Source organism: Chionomys nivalis, chromosome 13 (genome assembly GCF_950005125.1).
Source record: "Chionomys nivalis chromosome 13, mChiNiv1.1, whole genome shotgun sequence".
NCBI classification, from domain to species: domain Eukaryota; kingdom Metazoa; phylum Chordata; class Mammalia; order Rodentia; family Cricetidae; genus Chionomys; species Chionomys nivalis.
This window is the reverse complement of record NC_080098.1, coordinates 21,685,260-21,710,007: the sequence shown is the minus strand read 5'-3', so window position 1 is coordinate 21,710,007 and position 24,748 is coordinate 21,685,260. Positions and strand designations below refer to the sequence as shown.

Genomic DNA, 24,748 nt, shown 5'->3' with positions numbered 1-24,748 from the left:
ATTTGGGGAACCAACACATTATTTTTTCTTAATAATTTTTCTTAAGGCTTAAAAAAGACCTCAAATAACCCACTGAATTTAAATCAGTATTTCTCAAGTAATCTAAGCAATTTTATGTAATATTAGCCACTATCAATTAACAGTATATCAGATTAATATTTTAAGAACACACTTTAGGAAATGCTGCTTTAAAAAATATAAATGCTAAAAGCTCATTTAAGTGAAAAATATTTTCAGATGTTGTTATACTATGTATATTACATATTTTGTATAACTCACTACAATGAAACATGCAATATATTCACTGTTGTTTTTATTACCAGAAATAATCATGTGTCAAAGTTCAAATCCTTTGCAAATTTGAGTTCTATACTGATGCGTACATTTAAAAGTAATAAAATGTAGTAAAATTTCATTAAAACAGTATAATATAGACACATTAAGAAAAGTGTAATTAGGTTTAGTTGTAGAATTATATTTTCATAAATCCAAATTGACAATCTAGAAAATTATTATGTAAACAATGACTATAAGATAGTAGCATCGCTGATTAATTCAATGTTCTTTCTAGAATATTACCCACTTATTTTATCCAGAACATTTATAATGTTCAGGGGAAAATGATAGCTTTATTCTTCTGGTGCAGCAGGGTAGGGTGGAGAAACAGCAAAACAGGGAGAAAGAAGGAGAAAGATCTAAGGGAAGGGGAGAGGCAGGAAGGGGAGCAGAGAAAAATGTAAAGCTCAATAAAAATCAATTTAAAAAAAAGATCTTAGAAGTGTCAATGATTTGACCAGGGTAAACAAACACCAAGATTCAAATTTCCAAACTGTCAACTGAAATTTACTTAGCATAATATGATGGAATTCCAAGTTTATAAAAACAAGGGCTAGGCTGGAGAGATGGCTCAGAGGTTAAGAGCATTGTCTGCTCTTCCAAAGATCCTGAGCTCAATTCCCAGCAACCACATGGTGGCTCACAACCATCTGGTCTGGTGCCCTCTTCTGGCCTGCAGGCATACACACAGACAGAATATTGTATACATAATATATATATATACATATATGTATATATATATAAACAAGGGCTAATCTCATCAGCAGTCATATACTTCATGATCATTATTTTATTAAACTTTTATAAACCAGACAACTAAACAGTCAATGGAATTTGTTGACTTTCAGACATCTACTTTCTACAGCAAAGATAAGTATTTAGACTTTTTAAAGTTTTAGTGATTTTTGTTTGATTGATCGATTGATTGACTGACTGAGACAGGGTCTTATTATGTAGTCCTGGCTGACCTGAAGCATCCTATCTAGGTCAGGGTTTTAAACTTGCAATAGTCCTCCTGTCTCTGTCTCATAGGTGCTAGGATTATAGTTATGTGACACCATACTCAGTCTCTTTAGTGATGACTTTAAAATAAAACCATGTTTATTAAAACCCCAGAGCAAACTAGGAGGTTATTATTACTAAATCTAATCCGAAGTATCAACAAAAAGAATATCAAGCAAAAACAAAATCACAAACATTCCAGAAAACTTCATTTTAGTCATATTATTTATAGATAAAAGGTTATCGCTGTAATTAGAGACAAAGAGAAAACACAGCCAGAGCAGAACAAGTACATGTTCTATCTCTGTACTCCCACCAAGCCCTCCTAGTTATTCTGGAATCTGTGACCTACTATTGTTAACCTCCTGTACTGTGGAGCATTTCCGCATTTCTCCCATCTTCACCCCTTCCCATATTCTGGTAATCACTTTTTTTTTAAATAAATAATTGTTTTCATTTTATGTGTATGTGCAAGTATACATGTTCGCCATGTGTGTGCCTGGTGCTTGTGAAGGCTGGGAAAGCATGTTGAATCCCTTAGAACTGGAGCTACAGGTGGCTGCAAATCACCATGTGGATGCTGGCAACCAAACCCAGGTCCTCTGCAAGAGGAGCCAGTACTCTTAACCACAGAGCCATCTTTCCTGCCCTAGAAAATCACTATTTTACTTCTATTTCTATGAGATCTATTTTTTATTCCCTTCAAAACTATGAAAATTTAAAAGCAAAGATCAATTATCTCTATTCCTGATGGTCAGAAGAGAAGCTGAAACATGAAAAACTATAACTGGGGGGGACCCCATAAACTTATTATAACTCCTCATCCAGTATTCTTCACTATCATTTCTTCATGACTTATAATCATAGACATATCAAAAATTTATGCAAAACCACACTTGCTTTTAGCCAAAAAATAAAATGAGAAGCAATACTTCTATAAAACTAAATACAGACCAACAATATGCATTTGTTTATATACTATCAGTTCAGTGATTACTATTGTAAGATGTTACTTACATTACAATTAACCTTAACAAAAATGCTGCTTCCAATTCAATATTTAAAGATAGATAAAACTAAATTACTGTTAGTGTGCGTCACCACATAACCTCTTCAAATATGTCTACCCATAAATCTTTAAAACTATTTTATACCTATCATTTACTATTCCCCTATATAAAAGAAACTGCTGGCCCTTCTAGAAGGGCTAAAAGATACTTGTCCAAGAAGATATTTTTTCCCTGTATAATTTGTTCTTTTGACTCTACATTAACTTTATCCACTAATTCAATACACTTTTCTACAAATCTATTTTATGCTAACCTTGTAATCTGTTCTGAGTCTATGAATAAATAGATTCGCTGTAATTTACATATAATATTTCTTAATTTGGTCTCAAAAGGTGTACAGTCAATCTATAGGACAGGGAGTGAGGGCTGAAGATAAATTTGAAACTTTTACTCACACATTTTGCCTCAGTTTTCATTTATTTTTTATGTTCTACAGTGTAGATAAAATGTTATAATTGCAAATGTAAGTTTAAAATCATATACATATAGAATATACAGTTATATCACATAAACATATTTGTATTCCACTTATCTTGATCAACTGTTCTAGTTTGACTATGAATGTGTCTAGAAGCTTCTATGTTGAAGGTTGTTATGGAAAACTGGGAAGAAGGCCCTAAGTGGGAGAAGTAGATCACTTGGTTTGCCTTTGAATGCCACACCTGGTTCTGCCCTCTTCTTCATTCTCTACTTCCTATTCTACGCTGATATCCCAGCCACCATGATGCTCTCTCTCCCCAAACACAAGGAGTCAAGCGATCATCAGTTCAACTCTCCAAGATGAACAAAATGTGCCCTTCCTCTATTAAGTTGTTTATGTGAGGTGTTCTAGTCAGTTGTGAAAAGCTAATGCACCAATAACGAATTTTAATTTAAAAAACTTAGACCATTTTTTAGAATGTCAGTGAGAATGATTTGCTTAAACAAAAGCTGCCCTCTGAAAAGTCTGGAGAAAAAGAACACTAGAAACAAAATATTCCTCATAGTTGTACTATCCAAAGACAAGATTTTATAAAAAAAACTATTTGTTAGTGACTATATCACTTTGGCACCATGATTTGAGTTGGGCTTTGAGATCATCAGTTTTTCCTAGTACAGTTCATGATGTAAACAAAGCTTTTTATTTTTTTCTTCAGAGCTGTTCAGTCTCTAATGATCTTGAAACGTATTGCCGAACTGTTTTATCTAAATTCTTACCTGATTGAAGTATATAAGAATGTTGATTTCTCACTTCTATTAGCTTTATTGATCTGTCAAATTAGCAAATCCATTATTTAACTAGAATTTCTTTGACTACATATAGTTTTACGAGCTTTACTTCTCAGCTGAGATTCTTAAGGGGGCAAATATGATCATATTGTGGCAATATATTGGACCTAGATAGAAGACAGAGACAGGGAAACCTGGTTAAAGAGCTATTGTCATAACTCAAGCTGTGGACTATGAAAGACAGTGATAGCGGGTTTGATGAGAAGTAGCTAGAAGTAGAGTGTTTCAGAATGCTGTGACAAGAATTTGGTGAACATAGCTATGGGATATGAAAGAACCTTAACAGTTGAATGCTGAATTTATGGGGAAAATACAGAAGTACATTAAATGAACAAAAATATAAAGATGTTCTTAGAAGAAAATTATCAGTCTGTTTTGTGGATACAACTGGTTTCTAGAAGGACAAAAAAAATCGGTGTATGCACTGGATACACCCTAGCAAGATACACACATTTGGTGACATGAAGTTGTTGGGAAACAAATGTTAACAGAAGTCAAACAATTGTGTTCCCATTCAAAAAGCAGAACACACCTGAAATCCCAGCACTTGGAAGGTGGAATAAAGAGGATCAATTCAAAGCCAGCCTTGCTACACTTATGAGTTTGAAGCTGGCCCAAATTACATGAAATCCCGTCACAAGCAAAATAACAGTGCAAAAGAAGACTAAGGAATCCCAACAAATAAGCCTAGCTTAAAAAAAGATTAACAAGAATAAACAAAAGATCCTGGATAATGATATTTATATTAGGTACTATACTATATATGGATTTTCTCATTTAATTAGAACAAATGCAGCTTCAAAGAGCAAAATTACTATTATTAAATAGACCTGTTTATCACTTGAGTAACTAAATCTTAGTCACAATGTTTACATGGTGGAATCAGAATGAAGAAATCAGCAGAGTCCAGGGTTTAGAACCTACAAGGACATCAACTAATGGATGATCAGGAAATTTAGTGATCTCTATCAAGGATGTTGCTATGATGGTTTTAGAAAAAAAAATTATACTCTTAAAAAAAACAATAAAAAGAAAAACAAACAAACATGCCAAACAAACAAAAAAAGCCCACTACACAGTGAACAGGAGGTCAGCCTAAGATAGTCCGTGTCTCAAAATAAGAAAAAGAAATATGGATGCTGTAGAGTATACTGTGTTAACAGGATTGACACATATGGTTTTTGCAGCTGTTACTTTGTTTTCATTTGATAATAGTTGTACACTAAATACATTTAAAACCTAACAGAAGTAAGTTAAGAAAGAGTCTGAAGATTAGGAAGGAGAGATCCTGTGAGAGATGGAAAGTAACTTCAACTAACTTCTTTTCTACTCTGAGAACAGTGGGTCCCCAAGACTGCAGCAGTATAAATTATGCCAAAGCCTTCAAATTCTGCTTCAATTTTTAGGATAAGAGAGTATGCATGAATAGACTACTCTCAATTGTATGTTTCTCACTAATCATACTTAGTGCAACAGTTTAGGGCTTAATTTAGGGTTTGGTTGAGAGACTGATGCATATATTGATACAGAAGCTTCATATAAGTTCAGTGGCATAACAGATCCTCATTGGTACAAGAAATGAATTACATCAGCAAGAATAAGACTTCTGCTTTATCTATTCCTGAAATAGCAGCATTTATCAAAGTGTGTTCTTTATGGGACATACACTCATACTCCTCTAGTACATTACACAGAGCACAATTACCCTCATGAAGTTTTGAGAAGTTTTATAACTAAACAAAACTGTTAGTTTTAATAAGCTCAGTTTTTCCCAAGTTCTCTAAACACAGAATCTCTACCAGGCTTAGTATTGTCTACGAAAATTTAAAACACACTTAAGCAAAACATGGCTCAGGAAAATCTTAATCACAAAGACAGCAACAAATAGACACTTACTACAAGAATTAGAGATCAATCTGTCCCTCATGAGATTTTCTTGCTCTGAACTCTTCATAAGTCATTTTGCAAGTGCACCATCATAATTTATTATTTTTCTTTTTGCTTTTAAATTTGTCTCAGTTATGAGTTATATTCTGAAGTTCTTGACTTCAGAAATTATCTGTTCTCTTGAGAGCTCAACAACACTACTGACTTATAAATAGTGAATATAATAGAGTTTACTAAACACAGCAAACAATAGTTTTACTGGCATTCCAAACAACTTGCTGCAAAGTGTTGTAAACGTAACTTTTCACTGGCTATGGTAATACCTGAACTTAAGTTGTTTCAAAGTCTACCCATGTCCACTTTCGGGCATTAGCAGTGTCATTTTCACCCACCAACCCTGTATCTGAAGCTCTATCATATCACTTCCATAAAATGGCTGGGTAACTAGAGCACAGGAGAACTACTAAAACAGTCTGTTCAGGTTTGCAGAACCTGAAAAGAAGGGACGCTGCCTGGTAAAATATCTCTGGTATTTATTGGAATATTGTATAAAGAACTTAACACTATCCAAGATAAAAATTCTTAAGGCAAGAATCAATAAAACACAGGCAAGAGCAGAGTTCACTGATGACTCAGAATTGATGAAAGCTATTATACTTCCCACTTTTGGAACTCAACACCTAAAAAGTCCCCTTGGGACAGCATATCAAACTTTTTGTGGATAATTCTCTTTTTTTCTGGGGTCAACAAATAAGGCCTATGACTTGATCCTGAAGAATGATTTTTAATTTGTAAAGAGAAAAAAAAATACATATAATGGAAGGACAAAATAGTAACAACTCCCCTCCTACCTGGAGCATTAACAACTTTAAGCGTTGTTAAGTACACTTACATTTTAAAGATTTAGAATTCCAGGTTAGAGAGATGACTCAGAGGTTAAGAGCATTGGCTGCTCTTCCAAACATCATGAGTTCGGTTCCCAGCAACCACAGGTGGCTCACAACCATCTATGATTGGATCTAGTGTCCTCTTCTGCTGTGCAGGCCTACATGCAGACAGAACACTGTATACATAATAAATAAATCTTTCAAAAAAAATTAGAATCCCATAAGTTCTCAACTACTGTGCCACTATCAATTTCAAAAGTACACTTATCGATAAGATTATAATGCTCAACCAAAGAACCCTCAACTCATTAGGATATATACATATCACAAAATAAATGCTTAAATACATACATGAAATCTGAAATCCCCCCTCAGCATGGAACAAAGATCCTCTGCTACATCAGACATGCAGGGATGCAATGTAGCAACCAATCTTGCATAAAATGGTAGCAAATCCAACCTGCAAAAGTTATATGTGATATGTGTAAAAAGAAAGACATACCAGAAATAATTCATTTTAAAACTTAAAACTTTCTCAGATTTACTCACATAGTAAATAATTTTCAAAAAGCTAATCATTCAGACATGTCAATTTATTGCCATTATGGAGCTTCTGAATACTCAGTAAGCCTTGTAAAAGTGTATTAATAACCTGGCATTTTTTAGTCTGTATTTTGGCCAGGTATATAATTTTCATATATGAAATGCTATGTGAAAAAAAATGCATTCTGAAATGGCTTAAATTTTTAATTACATAATTACTCAGTAACAGAATATTTACAAATCTAAAGGCAACTTAAATATGGCAAGTCATAATTCTTTCAAAAATAAATTCCTTCATTTATCCAGAAGTAAGTCATTGGGAAATAACAATTTCTGAAGAAAGCAAACAAGAACCAAAAAGTACCTAAGTTATTAACATAGTATCAAATGATGCAAATAAACTTTGTTCATCACAAAACCCATTCAGATCCTCATATAAGATCTCACTCTAGCCAGTGGCAGTATGTGGCACTCATGATGTCACCTCACTCCACTGACAGAGCACTTTTCCCTATCAAATGTGGACGCAGCTCCAGAATCCTGCTTATTTAATCTAATACTCCAGGCAATCACTGCTAACTGGAATCAACACACACACTACAACTTATTTTCCATTCCCATCACAGCCATACACGACTTGATTATTTAGCTATTCAACACTCAGCAGATCACACAGGCTGGAGACGAGAAGTGGTTACACCTGCAGCAGTAGAACCACCAGGGCAGAGGCAGGGAAGCTAAACCCCACAAAGAGTAATTGAAACCATGACGACAGCTGGAAGCTCTTAGAAGACAAACAAGTAATCCTACAGTTCCTATATCCAAACATATCCCTGCATTACTGACTAGGGTAGGAAAATAGATCATTACTACTAAAAGGATACCTGTCATAGCAGGCTACAAATTAGACTTGAAATTAGAATTAGATTGATGCTGAGACAAGGAGGGTAAAGGAGATAAGGGGTTAGGGGAAGAAAAGGTAAATTCATGGCTAAAATCTTAAAAACTTGGTTTTCTTCTTTGACTTCTGTAACTTCTTTTAAAAGTTTTAACATTTTCTTTTTAAACAAAACCTTTTCATGAGTGATTGAATGTCCCTTAGCATCATAATTTCTACCATTATAAAAAGGAAAGAAGACTGCCTGTTCTTAAGTTGAGCAAATATTTTTTATAAATGCAAACACCAAAACTTGAAAGTCAGAGAGATGGCTTAGTGGGTTAATAAGGTAGCTGCTGCCAAACCAGGGGACCCGAACCAACCTACGTGACCCACAAAGTGGAAGGAAGGAACCAACTTATTCATGCTGTTCTCTAACCTTCACACACACTGCTGCATATTTAAATGAGTGTTGTATTTTTTTGTTTTGTTTTGGAGACAGGGTTTCTCTGTTTAACTTTAGAGCCTGGCCTGGAATTCACGCTGTAGACCAGGTTGGTCTTGAACTCTCAGAGATCTGCCTGCCTCTGCCTGCCGAGTGCTGGGATTAAAGATGTGTGCCATCACCACCTGGCGCTAATTTAAATTTTTACAAAAGATTTATTTATGTATTATGTATATAGTGTTCTGCTTGCATGTATGCCTGCAGTCCAAAAGAGGGCACCATATGGTCTCCAGTCCTAGTTTAAATGATTTTAAAGAAAACTTAAAAGTTAAAAAAAATTACTAATGTAGTAGAAATAATCGTAATCCTAATATATATACATATATTATTCAACGTGTTAATAATAATCTATGAAATGGTTATTATAGTCAGCACTTCAGAAATAACAAGATAGATGGAAAAGATTGTGTTTGCTATCTACTCATATCTTAAATTTTAAAAATCATATTTTTGTTTTTTGAGACAGGGTTTCTCTGTGTAGTCCTGGCTGTCCTGGAACTCACTCTGAAGACTAGGCTGGACTCGAACTCAGAGATTCATCTGCCTCTGCTTCCCAAGTGCTCATTGCCCAGGTTTAAAAAAAAAAAAATCATTATTTTTAAAAATAAGATTTAAAAGTGTTTTGAACTCTAACATTTAAAAAATAAAACTTTAGATATTTATTTAAAACATTTTTAAAGGTTTATCTGTTGAAAGTTATACATCTAATATATAAAATGGACATGATTTGGGCCACATTACTCCTGTAAGACTTCCTGGGTATTGCTAGTGTTTTTAAATAAAAGAAAAAAATCCTGGAGGGCTGGAGAGATCACTCTGTAGTTAAGAGTGCTTAGTCTTCTTGCAAAAGACCCAGGTTTAATTCCTAGCACCCACATAGTGGTTCACAATCATCTGTAACTCTAGTTTCAATGGATCTAACTCTCCCTTCTGACTTCCAAAGGCTCATGCACAGAAAGTCTACATACACACACAAACACTGGCACGCGCTCGTGTGCATGTGTGTGTGTATATATGTACACACAGACACTCCAATCTCAGAGCTCTACTCCTATAAAATGGATAGTTTATACTAAATTTTACCGTGCTGTATATTCAGTTCTGTGTCCATCCATTACTCTACAAAACAAATTCTTACACTGTAAGTAAGATAGTAAATTACGCCGGGCAGTGGTGGCACACGCCTTTAATCCCAGCACTTGGGAGGTGAAGGCACAGGCAGGTGGATCTCTGTAAGTTCAAGACCAGCCTGGTCTACAAGGGCTAGTTCCAGGACAGGCTCCAAAGCTACAGAGAAAACCTGTCAAAAAAAAAAAAAAAGAAAGAAAGAAAGAAAGAAAGAAAGAAAGAAAGAAAGAAAGAAAGAAAGAAAGAAAGAAAGAAAGAAAGAAAGTTACTTGCTCACTGCCAGTTATGGTAACTGTAGTGTACATTAGTCAACTGTTAAGTGCTCTTATCTTATTGAAAGCAGACTTCTACCCCAGACTCAAGCAGGTTTACTTCAAGTATCCTCCAAAACTCTCTGTTGTGAGGCAGGCTGCCCCTCTTGGCTCAATAATAGGGAGAGGAAAAACACCAGGCAGCAAAATACATTAAAACATTGTCCCCTGAGAACAGATAGAACAAATATTATTTCTCATAGAGGTTACAATTCTGTATCCCATATTATAAAAAACGTTTGCAGTAGTCCAGGAGTGATGGTGGCACAAGCCTTTAATCGAAGCACTTAGGAGGCAGATCTCAGACACTTGGGAGGCAGATCTGAGTATGCACAGTAAAACCCTGACTCAAAACAAACCAAAATCCTGTAGTGGGAACAGCAGCTATAAACTGAGCAATGGGAAACTTATCCAAGAAAGTGACAATTTAATAGGGAACTCCAAATAACTGCCAGTTTCTCCTGTTCGGTCCCAACGTGATAACATTATTGTTATTTGATCTTTTACTTAGAAGCCTTATCTAAGGGAATATTCTGCTCCATCTGAGACTCTTCATCAGGAACTGACTGCCTCCGCTGGGCTTCTCTGGTAATTCTGCTAGGTAATTCTGCTAAATGATTGTAGGCCTCAACATGATGTGGCCTTTGTTTACTCTTTCAGTGAGGCTACTCCAGGTGTCTCTGCCTGATTTGAAGCCAGAGAATTTTCTTAGCGTGTGTAAGACCCCAGATTTGATTCCCAACACTACAAAGCAACAACAACAAAAATTTCAGCATGGGAAATAGTAAACTAGGGGTTGACACGATGACTTAGTGGAAAAAAGGAACTTGTCACCAAGTCTGACAACTTAGGTTTGATCCCAGGGACCCAGGTAGAAAAAGGCAAAAAACTCTCAGAAGCTGGTTCTTCACACATAAGCTGTGATGCTGTGGTCTACCTGGACTACACACACACACAATTACAAAATAATACTAAAGTAGAATATGATTCAAAATTGGCAAAATATAATAAAGACTGGGATCATTTTCTCTGAAATCCAGAACCAAGTTCAGTTTTCTTTTATAGTCCTAACATTCTAAATAAAACAGTGCCACCAAGAGGTATAATATACCAATAGAAAAAGCAAAACCAAACCAAACTAAAATCTCTGATTCTTTAAGTTTTAAATTTAATGAGGAAGGAAATCTAATTTGAAAATCTCACAAAAAATATCAAAAAGCCAGTTGGACCTTTAATCCCAGCACTTGTGAGGCAGAAGCAAGTGGATCTCTGGTCTACACAGTTGGTTCCAGAACAGATAGGACTACAGAAAAAGCCTATCAAACTAGACAAAACAAAACACCTCCTCCAGAATCAGGTGTAAATCTTAAATGTGAAGAGCGCTGTGTTTTTACATCACTGAGGATATTCTTCACATCTACCTCTTAATACTTATAATTCTATGTGAACTTAAAATCATTTAAAGAAACACAATACAGCAGTAATTAAAACAAGGAAAAAGATTTTTAAAGTACTTTCCCAGATTCTAACTTTAAACTCAAAATCTAGCTTAGGTAAATGGCCTTTAGGATGATGAAAATTTTGCATAACTTGATCTGGGTGGTAGACACAGTATATTTAAAGACTAAATATTTCATGTAAAGTTTCAATTCCTTCTATGTGTTGTGGCTATTACAAATTAACTATAAAATGATATACAAATGTCTAAGAAAATTTATAGGCTTCATTTCTGAGGAGTCCTTCAAATTAATAAATTAACAGGTAAAACAGCAGCCTTTAGACACGCTTTCACTAACATCTGACAAACAAAACTGAAAGTTAAACCCTGTTTCAGTTCACACCTTTAAAAACTGTAATGCCAGAGAGTGGTGGTGGATGCCTTTAATACCAGCACTCACCACCCTGGTCTACAGAGCTAGTTCCGGAACAGAGAAACCCTGTGTAGAAAAACAAAACAAAAGACAAAAAGAAAAGAAAAAGAAAGAAAAGAATTGCAAAAGATGGGGCATTGTTGGCACACACCTTTAATTCCAGCACTTGGGAAGCAGAGGCAGACAGATCTGAGTTCAAGGCCAGCCTGATCTACAAATTCTAAGAAATGAATTATATCAAACTTCAAATCTTTTGGTCTTACACATTACACCAAGAAAATACAAAGACAACTCAGAAAACAATAACAGCACTTCAAACTGTAAACTATGCATCTGAGGAGGGGAAGGTCCTCAGAATACCTTTCAAGTGAGTTCAAGCCAATTATCTATGATCCAGATAGCTCAAAGAGTAACTTTTTACCCCCAGAACAGCATAACCTGTTTATACTAAACTCTACTCTCTTGTGTTCTTCCCTCTTCCTCCCCTCCTCCCATCTACCCACCTTCGAGGGCTACCAGTTAGTTATCTCTCTTATTTAAGGGATAAGGAAAAGTTTCTGAATTAATGGGAATGAAAAGACTAAAGATAGAATGACAGGAGACTGTTGGGTGATTTTAATTCTAGCACCACTAGGGACCAAAACATCTTCTTCAGAGACAAGCCAAAATGTACAGGTATCATAAAACGATGCAGAATTTCTAGAAAACATTAAGTCACCATATTTCAAAACTACAGAATAGCTACAGCCACACTCAAAGGCCAAGACATATATGAAATTAATAAAAAAGAAACAAATGAAATAACCCCAAAGAAGGGAATGAGTAAAAATAAAAGTCAAAATTATTAATAGTAAAACAATAGGATTAATGATAAATCTAAAAGTTTTGGTAGGAAAAACAAAGCAAAACCGAAAATATACTGGTTAATGTAAATAAGAAGAGAAAAAGGAAGTACAAATATAGCTGTCAGTAACAGAAAAAGGCTGAAAAGCCCGAAATGGTTAAATATGGTACGCCCATGAAGAGAAACACTGCGTGTAGCCTTATAAAAAACAACAAGGGAGACCTTTTCATACCGATGAAAGATATATATATAAGAGGTAGCTGTCTGTGTAAAAAGGAAGAAGACTCTAAAGTTCTATTTTCTTGTACATGAAAAAGAAACCTGAGAAATATATATATGAGAATAAAGACAGTGGTTTTTACTAGCAGACATGAAAGCTGAGTAAATAGGGAGACGAGGGATACTTTTTACTACTAAAAGATGTCTTAGACTTCTGGTATTGAGAACACAAGGTGTGTGTGTAGTCTTTTTGAGACAAAGTTTTTCTGTGTGACAGCCTTGGCTGTCCTGGAGTTTGCCTTGTAAACTAGGCTGGCCTCGAACTCACAGATCCTCCTGCCTCTCTGCCTCTGCCTCTTACATGCTGATTATTTCCACAGTTTGGTTACAGTACAGTCAGCAAGTCAACAATTGTAATATGATGTACTTGATTTCTTCCCTAAAGAACACCACATTTACTTTATGCAAAGGAACAAGGGACAGCTGTTCAGCAAGACAGCTACTGTGATATGACTTAAAGTTGAGTCATCATTCCCAATAAAAAACAAAGGAATCCCACACAGTAGAAAGCATTCCACTCTGGAGTGGGGAAAACAAAGGTATTCCACTTGGTCACTCTATAGAAGTCACTCTATACATATATATTTTACAAGAGAATTAATATTGAGCCTGGTTTTTGGTGTTGCTTTTTTTTTTTTTTTTTTTTTTTTTTTTTTTTTTTTTTTTTGAGACAGGGTTTCTCTGTGTTGCTTTGGAGCCAGTCTTGGAACTAGTTCTTGTAGACCAGGCTGGCCTCGACTCACAGAAATCCGCCTGCCTCTAACCCCGAGTGCTGGGATTAAAACTATGCGCCGCCATCATCTGGCGCATAAACTATACCCAAACCCTCTCAAAAAAAAAAAAAATAGTTGAATCTGGTCTGGAGAGATGGCTCAGTGGTTGAGAGTACTGGCTGTTCTTCCAAAGGTCCTGAGTTCAATTCCCAGCAACCAACCTTCAGGCCTGCAGGCATATGTGCAGGCAGAATACTATATACACAGTTAATAAACAAATCTTAAAAAAAAAAAAAAAAAAAAAAAGAAGGTTGAATCTAAAAACTTCATTTTTAAAAAGGGGGAAAGCATTAAACTAAACAAGTCACATAATTTTATCAACTTCTGCATATCAAACACTGTGTTAAGTGCTAGGGATAACAGCAAATATAACTACCTTCCTTCAGTTTACTGTATACAAAACAAAGGGATTTTGCTATGGTTTGAAACCATGATCTTCTAGTCTCTATACACAGACTGCTACTATCAGAAACACTTTAGATTTGCTTTCCTCACCCATCCTTCGTATAGCTAACTCCTTGGTATGCCTATTAAACAACCCTTGGTTTCATATAGCCTTCTCTTGTTGCCCTAGACTAAATCTCCAAATTCCACTTGCTCTGTATTTCTTTCTCTTCTTGATAATGTAACTCGAAATTATTAACCTGTTTTCTCTCCAAATATTAAGCTATACATAAATACAAAAACAAAATCAAGCCGGGCGGTGGTGGTGCACGCCTTTAATCCCAGCACTCGGGAGGCAGAGGCAGGTGGATCTCTGTGAGTTCGAGGCCAGGCTGGTCTACAAGAGCTAGTTCCGGGATAGGCTCCAAAGCCACAGAGAAACCCTGTCTTGAAAAACCAAAAAAAAAAAAAATCAACCTGTTGTATCTTCTGGAATAATCACAGCATACAGCTGACCATTATTTAGTGATTAGATTTTAGGACATACTTTCATCTTTCAATGTTTAAGTAACCAACTCAAATTATCACATCAAACATTTACAGTAATAATAGACATCTATTTCTCAGGGTTTTAAGATGTTACATAATTTTTAAAAAATTGAGACAGGAACTCATGTCTCTTAGGTTGGCCTGGAACACTGTATTTATCTGAGGATGATCTTGAACTTGTGCTCTTTCAGGCTGCATATCCCAAGGGCTGGGATTACAAGTTTGTACCACCATGCCCAGTTCAAATGCATCCTTTTTCTTTCACTTTTTTTTTCTTTCTTCTAAACCAGTGGTTCTCAACCTTCCTAATGCTGTGACCCTTTAACACAGTTCTTCATATTATGGTGACCCCTCCCCCAACCATAAAATTATTTTTGTTGCCACTACATAACTGTAATTTTGCTACTGCTATGAACTGTAATGCAAATATCTGTTTTCCGGTGGTCTTAGGCAACTCTTGTAAATGGGATGTTCAACCCCCAAAGGGTCAAGGACCACAGACTGAGAACCACTGCTCTAAACTTGTAAAATCCTACTATATTCAAGTCTGTGTATCTAGCAGAATGGAACTATTACAACCTTCTACTCATGAGTTATACAGATAAATTTAGTTCTAAAAGAACAAATAAAGAACTTGGTGGCTAGAAACCAATTATGAGTGAGTACATCCCATGTTCCTCTTTTTGGGTCTGGCTTACCTCACTCAGGATAGTGTTTTCTATTTCCGTCCATTTGCATGCAAAATTCAAGAAGTCACTCACTCATAATTGGTTTCTAGCCATAAATAAAGGACATTGAGCCTATAATTTGTGATCCTAGAGAAGCTAAATAAGAAGGTGAACCCAAAGAAAAACATATAGTCATCCTCCTGGATATTCACCTTCATCAGGCGATGAAAGGAGACAGAGACAGAGACCCACATTGGAGCACCGGACTGAAATCCCAAGGTCCAAATCAGGAGCAGGAGAGAGAGCACGAGCAAGGAACTCAGGACCGCGAGGGGTGCACCCACATACTGAGACAATGGGGATGATCTATCGGGAACTCACCAAGGCCAGCTGGACTTGGTTTGATAAAGCATGGGATAAAACCAGACTCACTGAACATAGCGGACAATGAGGACTGCTGAGAACTCAAGAACAATGGCAATGGGTTTTGATCCTACTGCACGTACTGGCTTTGTGGGAGCCTAGGCAGTTTGGATGATCACCTTACTAGACCTGGAAAGAGGTAGGAGGTCCTTGGACTTCCCACAGGGTAGGGAACCCTGACTGCTCTTCGGGCTGATGAGGGAGGGGGACTTGATTGGGGGAGGGGGAGGGAAATGGGAGGCGGTGGCAGGGAGGAGGCAGAAATCTGAAAGAAAGAAAGAAAGAAAGAAAGAAAGAAAGAAAGAAAGAAAGAAAGAAAGAAAGAAAGAAAGAAAGAAAGAAAGAAAGAAAGAAAGAACTTGGTGAAGTGCCTACTGCACAAATAGGAGGACCCGAGTTTCACCCTCAGCCCTCATATAAACAAGGGAGTACTTTGGCATGCACCTATAATCCCAGCACTAAGGAGGAAGGAGACAGCAGGATTTGGGAACTCACTAGTCAGTCACCCTTGTAGAATCTGAGCTCAGGATTCAGTGAGAAACCCTATCTAGAAAGAGAGGGAGAAGAGGAAGGAGGAGGAGGAGGAGGAGGAGGAGGAGGAGGAGGAGGAGGAGGAGGAGGAGGAGGAGGAGGAGGAGAAGAAGAAGAAGAAGAAGAAGAAGAAGAAGAAGAAGAAGAAGAAGAAGAAGAAGAAGAAGAAGAAGAAGAAGAAGATCAGAGAGTAACTGAAGACGTTAACCTCTGGCTTCCACATGAGCACATACACATATGTATACACACAATCATAATAGTATACAATTTTTAAAGATCTTTAACCTTTTCTCCAATTTAGGAGGAAGCACCAGTATACAGAGAAAAAAAAGTTGGTCTTTTATACCTAAGTCACATCATTACATGGTTTCTTCCATTAAACAACATTTTTATTATGCAAACTGATTTATTGTTATAAAAATAAGTATAATTTTTGATACGTCTTTATTTGAATGAAAAAACATAAAAGTAAACATTCCTTGATAATGTAAAAATCACTGAAATAAAAAATTAGCCCAAATGGGCTAGCAAGACAACTTTCATAGCACCTGCCACCAAGCCTGATAATCTGAGTTCAAACCCAGGACCTACATAGTAGAAGGAGAAAACCAACTCTCTTTGATTGTCTACTGACTACCACATGCACACTGTACCAAGCATGTGCATGTGCCTACATAACCAAACACAAAATAGATCCATAAAATGTATATGTGTATATATACAGATATATAATCTATATGCATATAATACAAGATATTGGGGAAAAACTGCTGAATTTTCATCAATATAAAAACAGAACAGATTAAAGCCTTAATGTTGACAGCATTTTTCTCTTATACATAAGTTAACAGTACACATTAATTGGTAGCACCTTAAATTTGATAAAGTATACAATTTCATATTTTTAATATATTTATTTTTATTTTATATGCATTGGTGTTTTGTCTGAATGTATGTCTGTGTGAGGGTGTCAGAAACCCTAAAGCTGGAATTACAGACAGTCCTGAGCCATCCTGTGGGTGCTGAGAATTGAACCTAGGTCTTCTTAAAGAGCAACTAGTGCTCTTATCCACTGACCCACCCATCTTTCCAGCCCTTGCCCCTCATTTAATATATAATAATATAATGGATAAATCAACATAAAGTCATCTTTCTAAAGTATATTATTAATCACTATCTCACTGTACTAGTATTCCTTATTCCTCCACCTATTAAAATAAAAATGCTCAAATTAACACTGCTGAGAAAAGAAAAAGAGGGGCTAGAGAGTTGCCTCAGAGGCTAAGAGCACTGGCTATTCTTTCAGACGATCTGGGGTTGATTACTAGCACCCATCCATGACAGCTCACCACCATCTCTAACTCCAGTTCCAGGGAATCCAATACCTCTTCTAGTGTCTATGGGTACCAGGCATACAGATGGCACAGACATTCATGCAAGCAGAATACCCATAACCCATAACAAAAGAAAGTAAATAATTTTTAAGATAAAGGAAAAGGTTCCAGGACAGGAACCAAAAACTACGGAGAAACCCTGTCTCGAAAAATCCAAAAAAAAGATAAAGGAAAAGGTTAAGTAAGGATTTCGTTTCACTGAGAAATTTTAGCAGTACTAGAGTAACCCTAGTCTCTATGTATCAATGTATCATAAAATCTTCAATAAAATCCTTATCTTTGGAAGCAAGAAACAATCTTAGTTACATTGTAAACTAAGTAGTTAATCATGGTATTTAACAACTTCTTTAGATTAATTTATTCTATTTAACATGCATGGGTATTTTGCCTACATGCATGTATTATGTACCACATGTGTGCCTAGTGCCCACCAATGTCATGGCAGAGTCAAGCATTAGATTAAATCCCCTGGAACTGGTGTTTCATTTATAAACCACGATGTCGGTACAGGGAATCAGAACTTGATTCTCCTGGAGAACAAGTCCTTCTAACCACTGAATCATCTCTAGCCCCAACACACTTCTTAACTTTTTATTGAACAGAAATAGCCAGAAACAGTGGTCACACCCATAAACCTTCTGTTCAGAAGTTTAAAGCAGGAGAAACTCAAATTTGAAGTAGACTGGATCATATAAGAGTTCCAGACCAGCATCAATAAGATCTTGTCTTATAAGAGAAAAAAAAATAATCTAGTAACAGAAATGGACTTCCTTTAGATCTAGGTAAATGGTCTGAAAAGATCTGAAGGATATAGATAGATTTTCATTTAGCATAACAGAGCATCAAAATTCTCTCTGTGTTATGTAATTGGGTATCTTGAGTTACCACCATCATTACTGTAGCCTTCAATTTTACTGAGTGAAATTTCTAGGCAGATTTATCTCTTCCCTAACATTAAAATTCAAACAACTTGAAAATTTCCATTTAAGCTTAAGAATTACATATACTAAATTACTCTCATATCTATACAAAATATAAATCCTTCTCAAAAAAACCTATATAATTTATGTTGTTTTTCCTCAGAGAGGAAAAATATAAACTAACGAACCAACTGCTTCTAGCATTACTGGGTTTATTATTTAGGGTTTGTTTTTTGTTTTGCTTGTTTCTGTTTTAAGAGAGGACCTCTCTACATAGCCCTGGCTATCCTGGAATTCACTACATAGACCAGGCTATTGTTAAACTGAACTTCCTGCCTCTGCCTCCTCACAGAGGTTTGCCTGCCTCTGTCACATAATTTTTGCTGAAATCAAAGGTGTATACCATCACACCTGGTTTGTTTCATTTTGGGGGTTTTGTTTTAAGACAGGATTGTACTATGTAGCCTTGGTTGGTGTGCAGCTCACTATACAGACAAGGATGGCCATGAACTCATAGAGACCTACCTGCTTCAGCCTTAGTGTGCTAGGATTAAAGGCATAAACCGCCAATCCCAGCCTGTTTTGTTTTTTGAGGTAAAAGCCTCAACTGCATAGCTTAGGCTGTCCTCAAATACTAGATCCATGTGCTTCAGCCTCCTCCTGAGTGCTGGAATTACAGTATACAGCACCATATGCACCAAGTTATTCTTATTAAATATTTTCTCTTAAAGTAGCATGTAGAAGAAAGCAAAACAAGACAAAAATTAATAAAAGTCCTAGGAACATGCTAATAATAATAGCACGTACTGAACTAAGAAAACTAAGTCAAGTGATCATTTTAAAGAAATAGTAAGAATGTTTGATCTTACAACACTACCAACAAATTTCTGTTCCAAATACTGACCTTTGTCTAGGAACTATGAAGAGGGCTCGTACCAACTTCTTCCTGTTTGCCTTTGTGTTCATGTTCATGCAAAAATCCATAGCTGCCTAAAGGAAAAAGAACATTTTTATTTTGTATATATAAAAAAAATCCTTAGCATAGCTACTAAAAGTAAAAACCCTAAGCCAATGTTTTAATTGTTCTTAAACATTCCAAAATAGTTTTTAAGACACTAGTATTATAAACAATAAGCACATCCCAAACTACAAGATCATAAAGCCCTAAAGTCCTTTCTATCTACAAGTCTAAAAATAAGTATCTCCTAGCTGGGTAGTGATGGCGCACGCCTTTAATCCCAGCACTTGGGAGGCAGAGGCAGGAGGATCTCTGTGAGATCAGGGCCAGCCTGGTCTATAAGAGCTAGTTCCAAGACAGGTTCCAAAGCTAAAGAGAAATCGGTCTCAAACTGCCCCCATCAAAAAAAAAAAACAAAAACAAAAACAAAAAACAAAATATATATTTCCTACTTTTAACAAAAATGCAACTTTGTATTGGGAATATAACTTAAAGGTAGCTTTAAAAATCTACCATGAGATTAAAGTACAAGTAACTTTAAAAGTTCAATCTGTGTCTAAAACCAAGTAAATCAGTATGAGGATAAGTAGTCATTTTTTGTCTGTCTATTTATTTGTTTGTTTGTTTTCTCGAGACAGGGTTTCTCTGTGTATCTCTGGCTGTCCTGGAACTTGCTCTGCATACCAGGCTGGTCTCAAACTCACAGAGATCCACCTGCTTCTGCCTCCTGAGTGCTGGGATTAAAGGTGTGCATCACCACCACACGACAGGATAAGGAACTTATGCTGCAATTCCATGGCAGAGTGCTTGCTTAGCATGTGGGAGGCCCTGGGATATTTAGTGTAAGTAAAGATAGCTACTAGTGCTGATAAGAACAACCAAAACACAGTTTTTAGGAAGCAAACAGACTATTGCTGTCTTAAATCCAACATAAGCATAAAAAGATAAGAAAAGACTTACATTCTAGAAAGTTCTTGGAAAAACAGAAACATTAGTTAGCAGGCACCACTGTCCCTGAGTATCCATAAGGAAATTGGTTCCAGAAATCTCCCAAAATATGCAAATTTACAGGTGCTCAAGTTGCGTATGTAAAAGCATAGTGTTTGCATGTAACTTAGGCACATCTTCCCATATACTTTAAATCATCTACAGATTACTGACAGTAACACAACGTAAATGCTTTAAAAATATAGATAATTTCAACCTAAAAAAGTGTATGTGTTCAGGAAAGATGCATTTTTTTTTCCACACACAAGAAAAATATTTACTACCTATGGTTGGCTGAATCTACAGAGGTGAAACCAGCCGAGAGAGGGATGTCTATACTTACCTTCTGTTATATATCTAAATGAATGTAAGAAAAATAGACAAGGCAATAAAGACTTTCCTTGGGTAGCCCTCGCTGTCCTCAAACTCAGAGATCTGCCTGCCTCTGCCTCCTAACTGCTGGGATTAAAGTTGTGTACCACCCACTGCCCAGCTAAGACTTTTCTTACCTTAATTATCAAAGGCCACTTAGGTAAACACACATAGAACGTTGTGTTAAAGTGTTCTACTTGGGGGGCTGGCAAGATAGCTCAAAAGGATAAGGCACTTTCTGCTAAGCCTGATAACCTGAGTTTAATCCCCTGGACCTAATATACAGTGAAAAAGAATAAACTCCCATAAACCATCCTCAAAAACTCCCTGGAGCAGTATGGGCTCGCTCGCACTCTTCCCCCCTCTCCCTCTCCGTCTTTCTCTGATACACACTCACACACAGACACACACTAAATAAATATAACAAAAATTTTAATGTTCCACATATCTGAAGCTAAGTACAGAATGTCAACATCTAGTACACACAGGGTTTATGTGAAATGAAAAAAATAACACTCGAATAAACTACAAGAATTAATATATTTGAAGATATCTTTAAAAACAAGAATCCAGGCATGGTGGCACACACCTCTATACTTAAGAGACAGAGACAGGGTAGTGAAAATTCCAGCCAGTCAGTGTCTGCCATATAAGGATAAATGAGAATCAAGTAAGGTTAGTTGTATTTCTTTGTTGTATGACAACTCATTAAGCAGCTTTTTGAAAACTTGTTTCAAATGCTCAAGTAAATAAAATACAAACTCAATAACCAATGTTTTACCTTACACAAAGATAAATTTTCTGATCATCAAATTCATGGAGGGAAAAATGAATGGCATTCTCACAGAAATCACTTAAGAAAATTCTTACTTGGGAGGCAGAGGCAGGTGGATCTCTGTGAGTTCGAGACCAGCCTGGTCTACAAGAGTTAGTTCCAGGACAGGCTCCAAAACCACAGAGAAACTCTGTCTCAAAAAACCAAAAAAAAAAAAACGAAAAAAAAAAAAAATTCTTACTAGGGCGGTGGTGGCGCACACCTTTAATCCCAGCACTCGGGGAGGCAGAAGCAGGTGGGATCTCTGTGAGTTCGAGGGCAGCCTGGTCTATAAGAGCTAGTTCCAGGATAGGTTCCAAAAGCTACAGAGAATCCCTGTCTCGAAAAACAAAAAAAACAAAAAAACAAAAAGCAAAAAAAGAAAATTCTTACTTTGGGATAAATGGTATACATATAATTATAAGCTATGAGAAAAATTAAAAAGTCGAAAGTGAATTGTTTATGAATGAATATTCACAACAGTGATTCACCTGCTGTGAAGGAGACAACATATGAACCAAGAAGGCTCACAATGCATTTGAGCTGACAGTGAGCGACCCATGTCTGGGCATATTTTTCCATCAGGAGATTTTAGAAGTAACTAGAGAACACAAATATGTCTTTTATATACTTAAGAAAGATTAAAGAAACTACAGGAAACAACAACAAAAAAGATGAGCTAGCTCAGCAATTAAAAACACTGGTTGCTCTTTCAGAAGACCTGGGTTCAATTCCTAGCACCAATAAGGAGGCTTATAACTATCTGTAACTCCATTCTGAGCATTTGACACCCTCTTCTGGCCTCTGTGGGCACCAGGCACACACATGGTGCACAAATATATATATATATATATACACACACACACACACACACACATATATATATATATATATGGGTAAAAGATGACAGATAACATAAAAATAAGTAAACCCTAAAAAAAGGAAAAGAGAATTTTAAAAAGAAGATTAGAATGGTTGCCAGAATCAAGAAAACTTAAAACTTTTCTCATTATTATATACACCAGCCAAAGGATCTGAGGGTAAAGTCACTTGTCATCACGCCTAACCTGAGCCTCATCCCCAGAATCCACACTATAGAAGTAAACCAACTCCAATCACCAAATAAGTACATGACAAAGGTATCTATACATAATAAGTAAATGTTTAAAAAAACAAAACAAAACAGAAACTACTAAGGGCTGGACTTTCCAGATGGCTCAGTGGCTAAGAGCACTTCCTGCTCTTTGAGAGTACCCAAGTTCCAAGTGCTGGGTGGTGGTGGTAGCAATGTACAAATGTCTTTAATCCCAGCACTCTGCAGGCAGATCCCTGAGTTAGAGAAGCCTGGTCTACAAAGAGTTCCAGAACAGCCAGAGTTACCCAGAGAAACCTGTCTCAAAATAACATTAAAAAAACAAAACAACAACAAAAACTCAGAGCACTCAAGTTTCATTCTCAGGACCCATTCTGCATCATTAACAACTGCTTGTAACTCCAGATACAGGAGATCTGACTCCCACTCCTGGTTACTGTGGGTACCAGCAAACATAACACTTACACAATATAAAACTAAAACTAAATCTAAAAAGAAAAACTATTGAAATAAAACAATTCTGATTGAGATAATAACTGATTTATGGGACTGGACAGATGGCTTAGTGGTTGAGAGCACTGGCTATTCTTCCAGATAACTGCTCTTCCAGAATTGAACTGGATTCAATTCTCAGCACCCATATGGCACATAAAACAAAAAAATAAATCATTTAGTTTTTCGAGACAGGGTTTCTCTGTAGCTTTGGAGCCTGTCAGGGAGATAGCTTTCGTAGACCAGGCTGGCCTCGAACTCACAGAAATCCGCCTGCCTCTGCCTCCCAAGTGTTGGGATTAAAGGCATGCGCCACCACCGCCAGCCTAAAATAATCTTTTAAAGAACTCATTTATTCCCTTATATTTATGGCTAGGGGAATTAAAACCTAGATAGTGCATGCCTTTAATCCCAGCCCTTGGGAGGCAGAGGCACGTGGATCTCTGTGAATTCGAGGCCAGCCTGGTCTACAATATCTAGTTCCCCCAGGTCAGCTAGGGCTGTTACACAAAGAAACCCTGTCTCAAAGAAAACAAAAACAAAAACAAACAAACAAAACACTAGGAAAACATTCATAGTCAATGACATCATACATACACAAATAATTTTACAATGTTCATTGATGTGGGTCTGGACACTGTGAACACCATTGGTGAAAAAAGAAACTGCCTTGGCCTATTGATAGGGCAGAACTTAGGTATGCGGGAAAAACTAAACTGAATGCAATACAAAGATTAATGGAGATGGGTTAAATTAATATGTAAGAGTTAGTCAATAAAAAGCTAGAGCTAATGGCCTAAGCAGTGTTTTAAATAATATAGTTTCTGTGTGATTATTTCGGGGCTGAGCAGCTGGGAACCAACAAGTGGCTTCCTTACAACAGTTCATTACATATGAATGGTACATGGGTCCCCCAGTGTCCTTCATCCTTGTCATTTGAGAGTTGAAAAATAAAACTAGGGCTGAAAAGGTGGCTCATTGATGCCGAGTCTCATCTGAGATCTGAGATCAAACCCTGGACCCACATGGAAGGAGAGAAATCAATTTCCAAAGTTTGTCTCTGACTTCCACATGCATGCCATGGCACTTGTGTGTCCACACTGCATACAAAATAAAAAGATAGAACAGAAAATGTTTCTGAAAGACCTATTTCTTTAGTCTGTCAAGAATGGAAGAACTGATATTTAGAACCTGTAAGGAATTCTAATTGGTGACAGCACAAAAATCAGTGACAAACCAAGTATTTTTATCTTGCCAGTACATATTAAGCTCTATAACAAGGGGAAGGAGCCCCGAAACCACATTTCAAAGCCATGGATGAATTAATATAAACACATAACACAACACATAAAATTCAGGTATTTGTAATCTTGAGAGCCTCTTACATTCACATCTGTAAAATGAAAGCACAGACTTAGATCCATAAGAAAAACTTGAGCTTCATAAGTTTTTGTGGTTAAATATACAGTTTAATTGTACCTTCATAAAATTATTGAATTACATTTTAGAAACTCTTAAACCTTTCTGCCTAATTGCCACTTTTCCAAAACTCTTCAGTCATTCGGTTCTTTGACAGCAACT

General features: G+C 36.4%; 1 protein-coding gene across 4 annotated transcripts in view; it reads right to left on the bottom strand.

The window, feature by feature from the left end:
* Positions 1–24,748, bottom strand: part of Upf2 (UPF2 regulator of nonsense mediated mRNA decay) — a 109,115-nt gene that overhangs the window by 48,869 nt on the left and 35,498 nt on the right. For all 4 annotated transcript variants that reach the window (XM_057787664.1, XM_057787665.1, XM_057787666.1 and 1 more), the window contains exons 8-9: positions 19,356–19,441; positions 6,803–6,911 (exon numbers count right to left, since the gene is read on the bottom strand). In XM_057787664.1, coding sequence (XP_057643647.1) covers positions 6,803–6,911; positions 19,356–19,441 — 195 coding nt within the window. The remainder of the gene's footprint in view (positions 1–6,802; positions 6,912–19,355; positions 19,442–24,748) is intronic.